Consider the following 16,472-nt stretch of genomic DNA (forward strand, 5'->3'; position numbering starts at 1 on the left):
GGAACAAAGCCTTTTCTTTATTCTGAAATTTTTGAATTAGTAATGTTTTAATAACTTTGTTGTGTGTTATATGGGGTTTTTAACTTAATATGTCTACTATTTTCTTCCATGAGTTTCAAGAATTATAACACTAAAATGTTGCATTCATTCAACAGCCCAGTTACTTCCATTGCATTGAATAAACACACACATACACACATTGTTTTTTCACTTTCTCTTTTGTTAAGTGAGACTTGGGTAGAGAGTATAAGTTATCCCAATGTGATGTTTGGATTTATTCAGAGAATTTTATGGACAAAATAATCCAAGAATATCAGGCACTGTATTTTATTTTATTTATTTATTTTTAGGATATCCAGGGCTTTATTTTGTAATGCAGAGGCCACACCATGGCCCCAACTCCACTTCCCACCTTGCACTTCTTAAATGTTTATCACTCTAGGAGACCCAGCAATCCCCTTCATGATCTTTTGAAGATCATTGAACTGGAAAATTACACCCTTATTTCTCTTAAACAGATCAATAGCATTACTTACAGAATTCATTTTACATAGATAGCAAAAGTTATACTAAAATTTTCACTAAACTAATTTTATATTTTCCTTGCTTCAGTTTCATTGCTAAACATCCTCACAATGCCTTCTGGTTCTCATTTTCTTGCTGCTCACAATGTCCTTATCTTTCTCTGGATCTTCTGCCTGTCTCGTGATCCCTCCTGTTACTCTCGGCTCAGATTTACGCTCCACAGAATCTGCACCAGACTTGAGATTGGTCTTTCTGGATCTCAGACTCATCACCTCTGTATTTCCAGTTACTCCTTTCTGATTCTTCATAGAGACTTCTACACTTCTCCCCTCCACTTTCACTTCTGTTGTGTTATGCATGGGGGACGCATTCTCTCCTCCAGATCTCAAGCACATTCTATTTTTACTGACTTTGCCCCTGGATGTAAGTTTCTTGGCTTCATCATCTGGTCTTTGTAGCTCCTGGCTTTCAGAGACCTCATTTTTCTTTATTTTAATAATTTCTTCTGGTATTAGAAATGCAGGTCTTTACCCTTCTTCCACATTCGTTTTATTTTGGCATCTGCAATGCAAGGACATTCCCTTATTGGGAGCGATCGAGTCTTCTTCATGTTCCTTTTTTGTAGCTTTCATTTTTTCGCTGTTCAATAGGCACTGTATTTTAAACCAACAAATAGTAAATATCTCCATGAAAATATTGGATTCTGCCAAAGCCAACTTTTTTTCACCTATGTAAAAGAACATAATACAGTCTTTTAATATCATGTGAGTCTTATTCTGCATTGGTTATCAGCAACTTTCCACCCTCACACATACATTCTTCCATGAAATTATATACATTTAAGATGTTATTCTGCCTTTGCTCTTAAAAAGTATTTTTCTTTTGAATACGGAATGCCCACAGCACAAGGCCATTTTCCAATCTCGATTTCCATTTCATGAAGTCACAGTGATAACAATAAGATTATACTTCCTGTCCTGTTTTAGAGCCTCAATTTAAGTTTACTTATTTCCCATCCTCTGTGTGGTAGCTTAGAGATGTTGAATCCATAAATATACTGAAATGATAGAACCTTAAGCCATGGTTCTGAAATCCAATTTCAACTCACAGATGGTGTTTTCCAACACAGACAGCTCCTTATAAATTTTATTTTCTTGTCTATAGACTCCAAGCTCTAGGATAGTCTTTTATGAAGTTGAAAACATATACAACAAGAGTTCATTAGACCTATTGGTCTATCCTATGTTTAAGACTAAGATTACTGAAAGATCATACTATTCATTGTTTTTATTTTTTCCAGGCATTAAAGATTCACTTTCTTAACTTTAGTAAAATGTTGTAGCCTGTATCTGTGCAAGTTATATAATGCTAACTAAGAAAGAATACTACTTAAGACAAAATAATTTTATATTAATAAAATGGAATCCTTTTATGTTACTATTATTTATAGGGCACCCATGATTGAAAGAGGAAAATGACTTATCATGATGGAACAAAGAATTAATTTTGTTAAAATCTAGGCAGTATATTTTATGAGAAGTCAAAAGATAATTAACTAAATGGATTGATGAAAGGACAAATATAATTATAGTAATATTACATGCGTAATATTCCAAAATCGCATTCCTACCTTTATCTTTCTATCAGCTCTTAAAACATCTGAAATATTTTGCAGAAGCTATTGTAACCTTAAGAAAATTATTTTATTAGTTGGAGAAATATATGTTGAATATCTCTTGTAACAATTTTTTTCCATAGGAAATAAAGAATAAATAGGAAAATTCCCTGACATCCTTAAAATACATTCCAGTAAAGGATATAGAGAAAAATGTATAATTGAGTTAAGAATGTAATTTCAGGTAACATTAAATTCTGAGAGATAAACACACACACACACACACACAGAGACAGAGACAGAGACAGAGAGACAGAGAGACAGAGAGAGAGTTAGTGAACGAGTAACCAGGACTTAGGTTTGCAGTTGTGCATCATGGGGGAAGGCAGCAGCCACAACCCATCCAGACAATTCATAAAGCCTATGGCAAAAAGTGATAGCTGAACACACATTTAAATCATGTGTAAAACTAAGCTTTGCAACAAAAACATTGCCCTTTAAGCAAAGAGAGAAGTTATTGATGTAATAAAATGGTCTTGAGTACAGATGAAGCCAAAAAAACAGCCATCAGATTGGCAGCAAACATGGAAGCTGGGAAAATATCTGGAACACAGCATGGCATTAAGCACAGGGCCTGGAGCCAGCTAGTCCCAGCTCCACTATTGTGTAAGGCTGAGCAACCAGTTTAACCCTTCCGAGTGCTGCTGTTCAGTCTGTCCTTTGGAATCAATGGTCCGCCTGCCTCCCTGGGTCATCATGGCGAGGGTGAGGAATGCATCTAAGAGCCTCCAAGGACAGAAGGTGCAAGAATGCTCTGTTCTGCATCAGTGATGGATGAAGTCATAGAGTTAGGCAAAGACCAGATTATGCAGTTCCTTGTGGGCAATGATAAAAAGTTTGTATTTTTATTCCGGATGTAATAGCATTAGCAATTCCAAGCATGTGACGAATGTGATTTGATTTACATTTTGAAAAGATCGCTTCTCTGTGTGTGTGTGCTGAATAGAGAAGACAATTTGAGGTGTGGGGTTGGAACAAGAAGCAAAAACACTATTTCAATAATCAAACTAGAAGTGAGGCTGGCTTATGCTCTAGTGAAATTACTCTTCAGGTTTCTATTTTCTTGGCCATAACTTTGATTCTAGGCTTGAAAAATATCTCCTGGACACGGAGATCAGTTGTCAAGGAACAACGGAAAAACATGATTCTTTAAAGCATAAGAAATCTATCTTGATTTGGGTCCTACACTTGATATTAGTACTCTGTATTAATTTAATATTTATAACATATAAATATTTATACAAAATTGGTCAGTTACATGAATGACAATGGAGGTAGTCTCTAGTTCTAAAACATTATGATAAATTTTATTTGGAGTTTTCAAGTACATTATAATGTAAAGAAAGAGATAAAATGTTATAGATTATTTTGTAAAAATAGACTTGTAAAATGGTCAACTTAAATTTAGCTTTGATATCAAAAGATTTTTTATGTTTGAAATTGAAACTTCATGTCCAATAATTACTCTTTATAACCAGGTGATTTTTTTCATGTTTAATAAAGCATACATAATTCCTTAATGCTAGGGTCATGTATTGGATAAGAAACCAAACATTTCCAAAATTTGCAATCAGCAAATTGAATTGTTCAATTGCTTTTAGAATGACATGCTCAGGATGACAGCCTCCCAAGCCTGTCAGTGTTGAATATCGATGTGAATTTACTCCTGAAGCCCGCAATCCCTCACTGGCGTCTGCAGCCCATCGCTCCTTTCCCAGTACAGCTGTCACACTGCTTCTTCCTCCCACTTTGTTCTCCATCTCTATCTGCTTGGCCAAGACCAACAATGCATCCTTCTACATCAATTGCCTCTGGTTTGTTCTTAAAGTCATCTCCTTGTCTGTTGATCATTAGGGTACTTTATGGAAATATATGAGCACTTTAACCTTACTAATAAAAATAATTTAAGACCCCCCCTGTATATTAGAGGTGCAATTCCTTCTGAGGCTTTACATTTCCTGGTTTCTCTGATTAAACCTCAGTATCAAAGATATATTTCACCAAATATACAAACATTTTTCATTTTATTGCATGTTTCATGCTTTATGCTTTTACTCAATGATTACATTAAAATTGCAGCTATAAAGCTTTTAGTATTGCACCATAGTTATTTAAAACACTGCATTGTCAAAGGACATTTGAATCAGAAAACCTAATATTAGGTTACCCTATTCTGAGTAATGAGTTATTGAATGGTGATCCATGTTCAATTTTACATAAAATATCGAATCTGTTTTCTTCCCATGGTACTAGAGATGTTGATGAGTAGTAGGACACATACAATTATTAGCTTTATCTGAATAGTATGTATATTTTACTTCTATTATCACGTTTACTACTTTTTTAAGTGGTAAAGTTAACTGTATTCATTGTATAAATCATTTCTAATTATAATCAAATATATTTTTAGGAAAATATTCATGATAATCTTTTTAACCAAAAGTACTCTTGAAGAAAAATAATAGATACTATTAACATTCAAAAATGATTGTGAAATAAAATTTATGTGAAAGCATAGGCATTAGGGTCATTTTAAAAACATATTCCAAAAATTTTCTGAGTGTCATTAGAATAAATGTGTTAAAAATAAAATGATAGAAAAGAATCTATAATTCTTTTTGTAAATTAAATTGAAATAAAGTAATACCATTATTATAATACTCCATAGAAGATTTGAATTGTGCGTTTTTTGAAATTGCAATATAGTCAAGCTAAAACTATTTCAGTGATAACTATTATCATGTTACCTTGAATACTAAGAGGCAATTTTGGTCCCTACTATGAAGAGAATATTCCTGGGTATATTAGCACTTCTGTCTTACGATAGAGGGTGTGATTACTTTCCCAGTTTTATATACTTTCTCCTCCTTTGCTAAAGTAGACTATAAAATAATTAGGCAAGGGACAGAAACCTCAGAGGCAATTTTTCTAAGTGTGAAACAATGGCATCCACAAAAGTTAGAAGAAATAGAGGCAGATGTCATGTGGCACAGAGGGTACAGCTACCAGCTGCAACACAGGCACCACATATGGTGCTACTTTATATCCTAGCTGCCTCACTTACTATCCAGCTCCTGGCTAATGTCTTGGGAAAAGGCCTGAAGATGGACCAAGTGTTTGGACCCCTGCCAAACATGTGGGAAACCTGGAAGAAGCTCCTGGCTCCTGTCATCTGCCTGGCACATATCTGGCTGCTGTAGCCATCTGGGGATTGAACCAGCAGATGGAAGATTCTCTCTCTCTCTTTCTCATTCTCTCTCTCCTCTCTCTGCTGTTCTCTTTCTCTCTCCGTAACTGTGACTTTCAAATAAATAAAATGCATTTCTAAAAGAGAGAGAGAATCTTTATCTGCAAAGGTTATAGAAGATTCTCCTCTTGGGGTGGACATTTGACACAGTGATTAAGATGTCCTCATCCAATGTAGGGGTGTCTGGGTTCAAGTCCTGGCTCTGCATTCAATCCAGCTTCCTGCTAATGCACACCCTGGGAGGCAGAAGGAGATGGCTTAAGTACCTGGGTCTCTTGCACCCCATGTAGGAAACATAAGATTGAGTTCCATGCTCCTGGCTTTGGTCTGGCCCCATCCTGGCTGCTGCAGGCATTTGAGGAGTGAAAAAAACTCTCTATAAATAAATAAATAATAAATAAAATAGCTTCATCTCATTTTTTGGAAATTATTTTGCTTTCAAGTTTTAATAATATTTAAACTAGTTAAAGACTGTAAGTTAAACTATATATAAAATATTACCTTTCACCTAAGCTTATTCTCTGCAGATATCAATTTACAAGCATTGGCCTGTGCTGCGGCTCACTTGGTTAATCCTCTGCCTGCGGCACCGGTACCCTGGGTTCTAGTTCTGGTTGGGGTGCTGGATTCTGTCCCTGTTGCTCCTCTTCCAGTCCAGCTCTCTGCTGTGGCTTGGGAAGGCAGTGGAGGATGGCCCAAGTGCTTAGGCCCTGCAGCCGCATGGGAGACCAGGAGGAAGCACCTGGCTCCTGGCTTCGGATCGGCTACCCGTTTGGTTGATAGTTTTTAAAATCAGAGCAATTACCTACCAAAACACAGAGATCATATTAAAATGGTGAAGCTCCTTAAGCTTGTGTTTAAACTTATTTTCATAATAAAATCTCCTGAGCAGAATCTAAATGATGAACAGGTTTGACCATGTGTGCATGTTTGGATAAATAATTCTGAATTCATTTAAGGAAAAGAACTGTAAAACATTAACTGTAAATCAATGTTGCATAGGTTGTCTCCCTTACCAAAGTGGAAATTGCTACAACATTTAAAGCATAAAATTATACTAAGGAATAAGTGTGAGATTATGGACTGAAGTTTTGTGTAGCTCCGCATTAGTGCAAAATTGTCTAGATGCAAATGGGTTTGTGTAGATTAGTGGAGGTGCTAAGCTTGTTTACCGATGATAAGATTTAGAAAAGTGCTAGCATGAAACTCCTTGTTCTACTTATAGCACAGTCAAAGCAAAAGTTGCCCTAAAGTTAACAGTCAGGAAGGACTTTCTTGAAGCTCTTGCAATAGGGCACAGAGGCCACAGCTCAGTCTCAACTCATCTCAGCCGAAACAAAGGGCAAGAATTTTAAAGAGCCAGTGTAGGAGAAGGAGGTAGGATCCCAGGCCATCTGCGTTTGCTAATTGGCTTTACCCAAAGGAAAAGTAAACTTTCTCTTATCTTCATAAGATGCAGTTTTATAACTCGGAGCAAGGTATCCACAGAAGTTCAGCTGCTACCCAACCGCAGGACCTGCGAGACAGGTGCACCATCGTCCTTGATGATTACATTTCAAAGCCATGGCTCCCAGGTACTTGGGAAAGACAGTCCTGGATTATAAAATTGACAAGAGCCTTCAAAAGAGATTTACATCTCAAAGTGGAAGGAATGAATTTACAATTACAAGATTTTCTTTAAGGTAAAAGCTCCAAGAGAAAAGAGTCCTGGGTCTAGCATGAGAAGAGATGGTGTCTAAAGTTTGGTCAAGCAGAAGGAATTGTTAAGGACTCCGGGGTTAACATGCACGCAAGTATGTGCGCACACACACACACACACACACACATGCACATACCTGTTCTAATGTATTTATAAAATAATAATGATAACAGCAACGGCTAGGTGCTGCACTTCCACTCTGTGATGTAGTAGCCTAATCCTCAACTCAACACTAACTCGTGTGCATCGTTATTCCCATTCTCAAGGTAAGAAAGAAAATTGCAGAATCATTACAGACACGTGTAATTTGCCTTCAGACACCAGGCTTGTAAAAATTAGGTGTCTGTCGAAGCACCCTTGACGGCAGGTTTTGTTAGTTACCTTTGTGTATCTCTAGTGGTGACGGAGGCCTTTTCTGTTGGTTGAGAAAGCAACGACGGAAGGGAGGCCTCCTGGAAGCTGGAGTAGCTTCTGTGTCTTCCTCTCCAAGCACATCAAGGAGGAAGAGCTGTGTTCTCCTTCCACACCTTTGGAGAGGATGGTGCCGCAGGGCGAGCACAGGTGAAGGGGGAAGGACTCTGACACGCACCTCGGTGAGTCCCTAGGAGTAACCAGGAGATCTGGATGAGCCCTGAGGAGTCTCTCACATTAGGGTATTGGACACTCCCATCAGCCCCTTCTTAAGCCTGTTAGGCTAAAGAAGACGTTACTGGTGGCATGCAGGGAAATCATTGGCTGGCTTTACTCAGATTTCTACAAATGATCATTTGTATCCTTCCTCCCTGTGACGCAAGAGGTTCATCAGCGTTTAGCCAAATGTATTCTTGTTGGAGATTAAAAGGAGTGCAGCTCTCTAAGGGTGAAATGAAGAACTGAGCCAGCTTCAGCTGGAGAACATGTCAGGGAAAACCGTAGAGGTCGCTCTGCAGCCGGTCCCGCAGCCTTGCCTAAGGCCCCGCTGCAGCACAGGGAGTTCACAGCTCCCACTTCCCATCAGAGGGTTTTCTTCCCGCTGGTCTTACAGGGAGCACTGTGGGAAGATTAGAAGATGGAACAAGATAGAAGCTAGGAGATTTCCTTACGTCTTTTCTCCCGGAAGAAGGGCTGCTGGTGGATGCCTGGTCTCTATGGATTGAAAATAGCAGGTTGAGGAAGAATTCACCCATGTATAATCAGGAGGTAAATATCATAGAACACAAATATAAAACTGAAGCAATGAAGACAGAATGGGAGAAACAAATTGTAGAACATTTGCCAGAAAGTGTTGCTATGCAGCAGGTAAGAATGTTTAAATGCAAAACACTATGACTTTGTTTAAATACAAAACACCATGACTTTTTAAAAACAGTGAAGTGAAATGGCATTTCGCTCAACACGAAAGACACCAGTGCTCCATACTGGAGTACCTGTTCTGGAATCCTGGCTCCATGCTCCCCAGGTGGGCGACCTGGATTGAGGCTGTTGCGGGCCTTTGCAGAGTGAACCAGCAGATGACGGCTCTTTGTTGCTTTGTCTCTTTCTCTCTGATTCCCAAATAAATTTTGAAAATTAAAAAAGATAGTATTGGAATTACCTTAAGATTAAAAACAGGTGCAAATCAGTGATATATAGATTCTGAATCCAAAGTAGAGATGAAGAAACAGCAGGAGGAGTAGAAACAACACACTACAGAGCTCAGCAACAACACACTACAGAGCCCAGGAACTAAAGGAAATAAAAATAAAAAGCATGGCGAATTTAAGAACATGCTCCTTTTTAAAAATGTTTATTTATTTGAAAAGCAGAAAACAGAAATGGTGATCTTCCATCAGCTGGTTCACTCCCTGAGTGGCCACAACAGCTGGAGTTGGGGCTGGCCCTGGCTAAAGCCAGGAGCCAGGTGCACCATTCATGCCTCTCACACGGTTGGTAGGGACCCTTCAGCCATCTCCGCTTCCCCCAAAGCTGTGCATCAACGGAAGGCTGAGTTGGAGCTGGGGGCAAGAGTTGATCCTAGGCACTCCAAAATGAAATGCAGGCTTCCCTAATGACAGCTTAATTCACTATGCCACAATGTCTGTCCCAAGAGCACATTTTGTGATTCTGAAAACTAAAGGGAACACTGCATTAAGAGAAAGTGAATGTAATATAGACAAAACAAACATCTTCAAATTAGATTTTGATAGAAATTTGGATTTGAAGTATGAAAAGCACTTTGGCTAACCAAGTAGAGAGAACAAGTTACCTATAAAGGAGAAAAGTTTTCTGCTAGAAATTTCTTTCTCCCAGTGATTAAATGTTAGAAGGCAGAGGAAGAACTCCATAAATCTTTTAAGAAAAGGAAAAAAAGTCTATTACAGCACTATTCACAATAACCAAGAAATGAACACTAACTGTCCATTCACCAGTGAACAAATAAAGAAATGTATATATACATAGTGGAGTATTACTTGATTAAAGAAAAGGATGAAATCATGTTATTTGGAACTGCACGGATGGAACTGAAGATTATGGTGTCAAATGAAATAAGTCAAGCACATAAAGACAAATATCACACAATCTCACTCTTATGTGGAGTCTAAAAAAGATGTGATCTTATAGAACTTAAAAATATAATGGTGGTGGGATGGGTGTTGTGGCATAGCAAGTAAGGCAGCTGCCTGTGATTCCAGGATCCCACATGGGTACAGGATTGTGTCCCAGCTGCTCCACTTCAGATCCAGTAGATGGAAGATCTCTGTCTTCCTCTCCCTCTCTCTATGTAATTTTGAGTTTCAAAATAAATAAATAAATATTTTTTTTTGACAGGCAGAGTGGACAGTGAGAGAGAGAGACAGAAAGAAAGGTCTTCCTTTGCCGTTGGTTCACCCTCCAATGGCCGCCGCAGCCGGCGCGCTGAGACCGGCGCGCTGCGGCCGGCGCACCGCGCTGATCCGGTGGCAGGAGCCAGGAGCCAGGTGCTTTTCCTGGTCTCCCATGGGGTGCAGGGCCCAAGCACCTGGGCCATCCTCCACTGCACTCCCTGGCCACAGCAGAGAGCTGGCCTGGAAGAGGGGCAACCGGGACAGAATCCGGCGCCCCGACCGGGACTAGAACCCGGTGTGCTGGCACTGCAAGGTGGAGGATTAGCCTATTGAGCTGTGGCACCGGCCTAAATAAATAAATATTTTAAAAATATACATAATAGTGGTTACCAGAGGCTGTGGAGGGAAGTGTGAAGAGGGGGGAAACTGATTGATGACTACTAAGTTATAGCTAAATAAGAGTAAAAAGTTCTGGGGTTCTATTTCACAGTAGGGTAACTGTGGATAACATTAATGTACTTTATATTTCTTATTAAAAAAAAACACAGGATATAGGCTTTTGGATGTTTCCACTATAAAGAAATGTTAAATTCTTTAAAGAATGAATATATTTACCATGATTGAATATTACACAATATAGGCATGTCATAATCAACATCTAGAACCCCATAAATATGCACAATATTGTCTGGCATTATTTTAGATCCTCTGCTATAATAAGATAATATTATTTTGAACAAATTTTAGTAGCATCTCAGAACAGAAATATCAGAGGTACATTTTCATAGTAATATATAAGGGGCATAAGAAAGGTCATGAAAATGCATATTTTCTTTCAATTCCACTTTTTTCCATAAACATGTTGAAGCCCCTTGAAGAGACTTTAAATAGTAAATACAAGCGATTTCAAAAAAAAAAAAAAAAAAAAAAAAAAAAAAAAAAAAACATGGAAAATGTGTTTTATGAAAAATCTGCATGGATGTCAAAACTTTTTTACACTAAAATAAGTTTATGTTTAATTCCAAATCTCCAAAAACTTAGTGAAGAACCCTCATATAAAATTTGAGAAATCTGGCTCAAATAATTTCGAGGAAATGTTTGAATGACAATATCATTGGGAGATAGAATGTGGCTCCCCAAGATGGCAGCACAGCAACAGGACGAACCGAGTCATGTGGGGCAAAATAGATAGTTACAAAAGAGAGAAGATACACCCTGGAGATAGGCCATGGGAAATTCAAGATGGGAAGCCCAGGAGGCCAACACAGACTGGACAGGTCCACCCTGAAAGAGAAAATAAGAAAGAGAAGCAGAAGAGACTCAGTGCAGGCATGGGTGCCAGCCTCCAGCATACCATGTTAGGCAGGAAATTGTGGATCCACAGAGCTGCGAATAGCAGCAGGAGGGGGAGATTGGTGAGCTGCTTTTGAAGTTCCACACGGGAAAAAAAAGAGAGGGTATAGAAAAGCAAACAGGGGCTGGCGCTGTGGCCCAGTGGGTTAAAGCCCTGGCCAGAAGAGCCGGCATCCCATATGGGCACCAGTTTGAGTCCCAGCTGCTCCTCTACTATGGCCTGGGAAAGCAGTGGAGGATGGCCCAAGTCCATAGGCTCCTGCACCCGCATGGGAGACCTGGAGGAAGCTCCTGGCTCCTGGCTTTGGATCAGCACAGCTCCGGCCTTTGTGGCCATCTGGGTAGTGAACCATTGGATGGAAGACCTCTCTCCCTCTCTCCCTCCCTCCCTGCCTCTTTCTCTCTCTTTCTCTATTTCTCTCTCTCACTCTCACTCTCTGCCTCTCCTCTCTCTGTGTAACTATGACTTTCAAATAAATAAATAAATAAATAAATCTTAAAAAAAAAAAAAAAAAAAAAGAAAAGCAAACAGAAAGGTCTTGCACTCCCCGGTCCATCTCCTTCCTCCCCTCCCCAACTCAGACCTACAGCCTGCCAAGAGAAGCCATCTTGAATGGTTACAATTATGAACATAAGCCTTAGCCTCCTGAACACACACCCATTAATTGCTGGGGCCACCCCACCGCACCCCCAACCCAGGAATGAGGTCCACAACATTTCAGAGTAATTTCTTCCACACCACACAAGTCATACAACAAGGAAAAGTCCTGAATATTGAAAACTTGAGCCCATTCCATCAACCATTGAGAAGCCAGCTGGGGTCTCAGCAGTGGGGGCTAAGTGCACCAAAGTTCATATCCGCCCCTACGATTGAAGGTTAAGCAGGGCTCCAGTAGGTGGCTCTCTGTGCTTCCACTTGAAACCCACAAACACATAGCAGCTCCTAACAGAGAGAAACCTCACAAGAGAAAATTCCCCAGATAGATACACACACACACACACACACACACACAGAAAAACAAAGCAAAAACCCTAAATAAGAATAAGGAAGATACGATGAGCCGCCAAAGGAACACTCTTCAATAATAGAAGGTGAAGATGAAGAGATTGAGGATATGCCAGAAACTGAATTCAGAAAATTAACCATCAGATTACTTAGAAGCAAATTCAAAATCTAAATGAAAAGTGCTCCCAAAAAATTGAGATATTAAAGTCAGAATGAAATACTAGAAATGAAGACTTCAATAGATCAAATAAAAAATGCAGTGTGAAACTTAACAACAGAATAGGTGAAAGAGAAGAAAGGCTATCAGAACTAGAAGACAAATCTCTGGAAATATTACAGTCAGACAAGAAAAAAAGAATAAATTTAGAAAACTAAAAAACAAGGTTGGATATCTACAAGATACTATCTTTTTTAATTTTTTAATTTTTTTTTTGACAGGCAGAGTGGACAGTGAGAGAGAGAGACATAGAGAAAGGTCTTCCTTTGCCATTGGTTCACCCTCCAATGGCCGCTGCGGCCAGTGCACTGCAGCTGGTGCACCGCGCTGATCCGATGGCAGGAGCCAGGTGTTTCTCCTGGTCTCCCATGGGTTGCAGGGCCCAAGCACTTCGGCCATCCTCCATTGCACTCCCGGGCCACAGCAGAGAGCTGGCCTGGAAGAGGGGCAACCGGGACAGAATCCGGTGCCCTGACCGGAACTAGAACCCGGTGTGCCATGTGCCGCAAGACGGAGGATTAGCCTAGTGAGCTGCGGCACTGGCCTACAAGATACTATCAAGTGACCCAACATACGGCTCCTAGGAGTAACAGAAGGAGTGGAAAGAGAGAAAAGATTAGAAGGCCTTCTTAAGGAAATAATAACAGAAAACTTCCCCAATCTGGAGAAAGAAAGAGACATCCAAGTACAGGAGGTACCTAGCACTCCCAATAGACGACCAGAAAAGATCTTTATCACACACATTGTAGTGAAACCCACAGAGCACCTAAAAGGATACTTGTAAAAGTGAAATTGACACTTAAAACAATGACTTGAACAGCCCTTGTCCTGAATGTTGAGGAAGTTTTCTTTTTCATTTTATTTTCTTTCCTTCATAATACCATTGGCTGAACTCTTTACCTAACATAGAATTAATCATATGTATATAAAGTACATTGAAAATAGAACCCAGTAAAAAGTAAGAGTGGGAATAAGAGAGGGATGAGGAATTTTATAACTGTAAAACTGTATGGTTCTGCATACATCCCTATGGACTTACTTCTAAGGTTACAGCTAAAAGCTACCATGGGACCCCAAATCCCCCTAAGCTGGTTGGTAATAATGCCATCTTAAGTGTTAAAGCAATCATATTAAGTGTTAAATTGATCATATAGATAGGATTAAGTGTTAAAGTGATCATATAAATAGGATTAAGTGTCTGGTAATAACAATAGATAGAATTAAAAAGGAAAGAATGTTCCAACATGGGAAGCAGTCCACACAGCAGACTCATAAAATGACGAACGCTCTATATAGCACTCTGACCTCAGAATCAGCCCTTAAGGCATTCTGATCTGGCTGAAAAGCCCATGAGAGTGTTTCAGACATAAAACGCCAAGATACTGAAGCAAAAAACAAAAAACAAAAAAACAACAACAACAAAAAAACCAAACCCATGTCCTATGTAAAGGATCTCTGTGAGACCCCAGTGGAAAGAAGGGGCCATCAAAGAAGGATGCACTTTTCTCTGAAGTGAGGAGAGAACTTCCACTTTGCTTAGGCCTTGTCTAAATATTGACAGAGACTGTGGATTCAAAAGGCTTCCATAGCCTTGGCACCTCATGTCACAAGCCCTGGGTGATCACTGACATCATACATAAGAGTGTTAATTGTTAAATTAACAGCAGGTGTCACTGTGTACTTACTCCCCATGTAACCTTTGTCCTCAATGAGTTGTACTATGAGTATAAACTTTAAAACTTATTCTTTAACATATTTTATATTTTGTATGTGTGTGCAAATTGTTGAAATATTTACTTGGTATAGAATTGGTATTCTTGTATAAAGTTAACTGAAAACCAATCTTATTGTAGAATGGGACTGAGAATGGGAGAGGGAAGAGCAAATGAGGAGGAAGTAGGGTTGGGAGGGCAGGAAAAAACACTATGTTCCTAAAGATGTACTTGTGAAGATTATACTAATTAAAATAAAGGTTTCTAAAAATAAATAAATAAATAAATATTGAAAAAATATCAGGGGCTTGAGAAAATTTGAGAATGAGAAAAGGTCCTGACTTACATATTGATGAGTCAATAATTTAATCAGATAAAGGTATTGTTGCCCAGATGAGAAAAAACTTATTCCAAATAAGTTGTTTTTAAGGAATTTTTTATATAATTACTTTAATATTCTTATTTTCATATGCAAAAATTATTATAATAAATAACAATACTACCTTGAAATTATAGTAGCCAATCATTTGAGACCTGATCAACCCAGATGTATGCTGCCACTTGTGATACTCTCATACATCAAATCACTGGTGTTGGTTGACTCAGCTTCTATACAAATAAAATTTTTATCCCCTTATTCACATGACCAGTGGTGGATAATTTGACGGCCTAGCAGATACACAAGAATATTTAGGACCTTGGAGATCAGCTTCTTTCAGCACTACAAAACAAATACTAAGGAAAACATTATCATCAGAGTTGAGAGTCTACTTATAAATCAGAGGCAAGAATAATTAAATTAAATGCAAAAAAATAGATAAAGAGTCTCTACAAAACCAGATTTGGATGTAATAGCCAAATTACCTAATTTAATAATTTTATGTTTGTTTCCTGTATCATTTTAGTTATATCAATGCTCCAGGAAATTATTGTATTGCTGTAAGTATAATTTTGCTTTCTGTGAATGGCACATGTTTTGCCTAACAGCCCCATATTCTAAGCCTGGTAGCTTTGTTTTGAACCGCTGTCAGTCATATGTCACATGAAATTGTTATATGAAGAAGCATATAGCCTTCATGAATTTGTTAGTATCTCCGAAGGGGATCATTGTGATTTAATTGACTTTGGCGGCCTTTTATAAACTGTGAAAGGAAGTTAGAATGATAATGAGGAGAGATCCCCAAATATCCCTTGAGTGCTTAATTTTTCAGACATTAAAAAAGGGCCCAGTGGAATTAACTTTACTAAATGCTTTATTTTTCCAAGAGGGGGAACTGACAGGCCACCATCAACTGTGAGGATCTGAGGTACTATCCTGAAGGCAGGCATGAGCTTTTCAAGATAACAAATTGTGTTCCAGTTGTCTAGAAAGAACCAATCACTATTTTGTTTTTCTAGAGATCTATTTAGGATATGGTGGACAGGCCCAAAGGTGACACCTAAAGAATTTCACCTGCTGATGTTTGCAACTTTATGGGTAACAGTTGTTGACTTAAAGTCTGTTTTATCTAAGTACAATGTTCCTTGGTGTCTTGGTTTCCATTTTCATAGAATATGTTTTTCCACATATTCTTTTTTAGCCTTTGTGTAAGTCTTTAAAGTGAAAGCTAACATGAGCCTTTTAAAGGTAACATTTTTTGGATGATTTTCTTAACCAGTTTTGTCACTTTGTGTCTTTGGATGGGAACTTTTAGTCTATTTACATTTTTCAAATATTTTTTATTCACTTGAAAGGCAGAGTTTCAGAGAGACAGAGGGAGAGGTCTTCCATGCACTGGTTCATTCCCCAAATGGTCACAATGGCTGGAGTATGGCCAGTTCTAAGCTAGGAGCCAGGAGCTCCATCCAGGTCTCCCACGTGGGTGCAGGGGCCCAAACACTTGGGCCATCTTCCACTGCTCTCCCAGGCCATAGCAGAGAGCTGGATCAGAAGTGGAGCAGCTGAAACTTGAACAGGCACCCATATTGGATGCTGGCATCACAGGCAGCAGCCTTACACACTACGCCACAGTGCCTGTACCTATGTTTATATTTAAATTAATTATTGGATGATAAAATTTACTGCTATCATTTTCTTGTTTCCTAATTGTTTTGTGGTTTTCTGTGTTCTATTTTCCTTGGCTATTCGATGATTTTCTGTAGTGGTATGTTTTTATTCTTTTTTCTTTATTTTTTCATGTCTTTATATGGTTTTGCTTTGCAGTTACCATGCAGGTTACCTATGGAGGCTTAAAGTCAATCACTCACAAGAACCC

The 16,472-nt window shown here is 38.8% G+C and overlaps 1 protein-coding gene across 9 annotated transcripts in view; it reads right to left on the reverse strand.

Moving 5' to 3' along the window:
• Positions 1–364: 364 nt before the first annotated feature.
• The window catches only part of LOC149124920 (uncharacterized), a 73,277-nt gene continuing 57,169 nt past the window's right edge, over positions 365–16,472 (reverse strand). Inside the window, exons 3-7 of one of the 9 annotated variants that reach the window (XR_016211694.1) lie at positions 8,553–8,669; positions 7,528–7,747; positions 5,949–6,252; positions 5,714–5,823; positions 365–1,252 (exon numbers count right to left, since the gene is read on the reverse strand). Coding sequence is in view for 4 of the 9 variants with exons in the window: in XM_089302141.1 (XP_089158267.1) it covers positions 1,053–1,252; positions 7,528–7,747; positions 8,553–8,669 (537 nt within the window). In the remaining 5 variants the exon portion in view is untranslated. The remainder of the gene's footprint in view (positions 1,253–5,713; positions 5,824–5,948; positions 6,253–7,527; positions 7,748–8,552; positions 8,670–16,472) is intronic. The other 8 variants (XR_016211695.1, XR_016211703.1, XM_089302141.1 and 5 more) reach the window with 8 other exon arrangements.

Source organism: Oryctolagus cuniculus, chromosome 8, assembly GCF_051225735.1.
Source record: "Oryctolagus cuniculus isolate XC-2025 breed Fujian yellow rabbit chromosome 8, ASM5122573v1, whole genome shotgun sequence".
In the NCBI taxonomy this organism is placed as follows: domain Eukaryota; kingdom Metazoa; phylum Chordata; class Mammalia; order Lagomorpha; family Leporidae; genus Oryctolagus; species Oryctolagus cuniculus.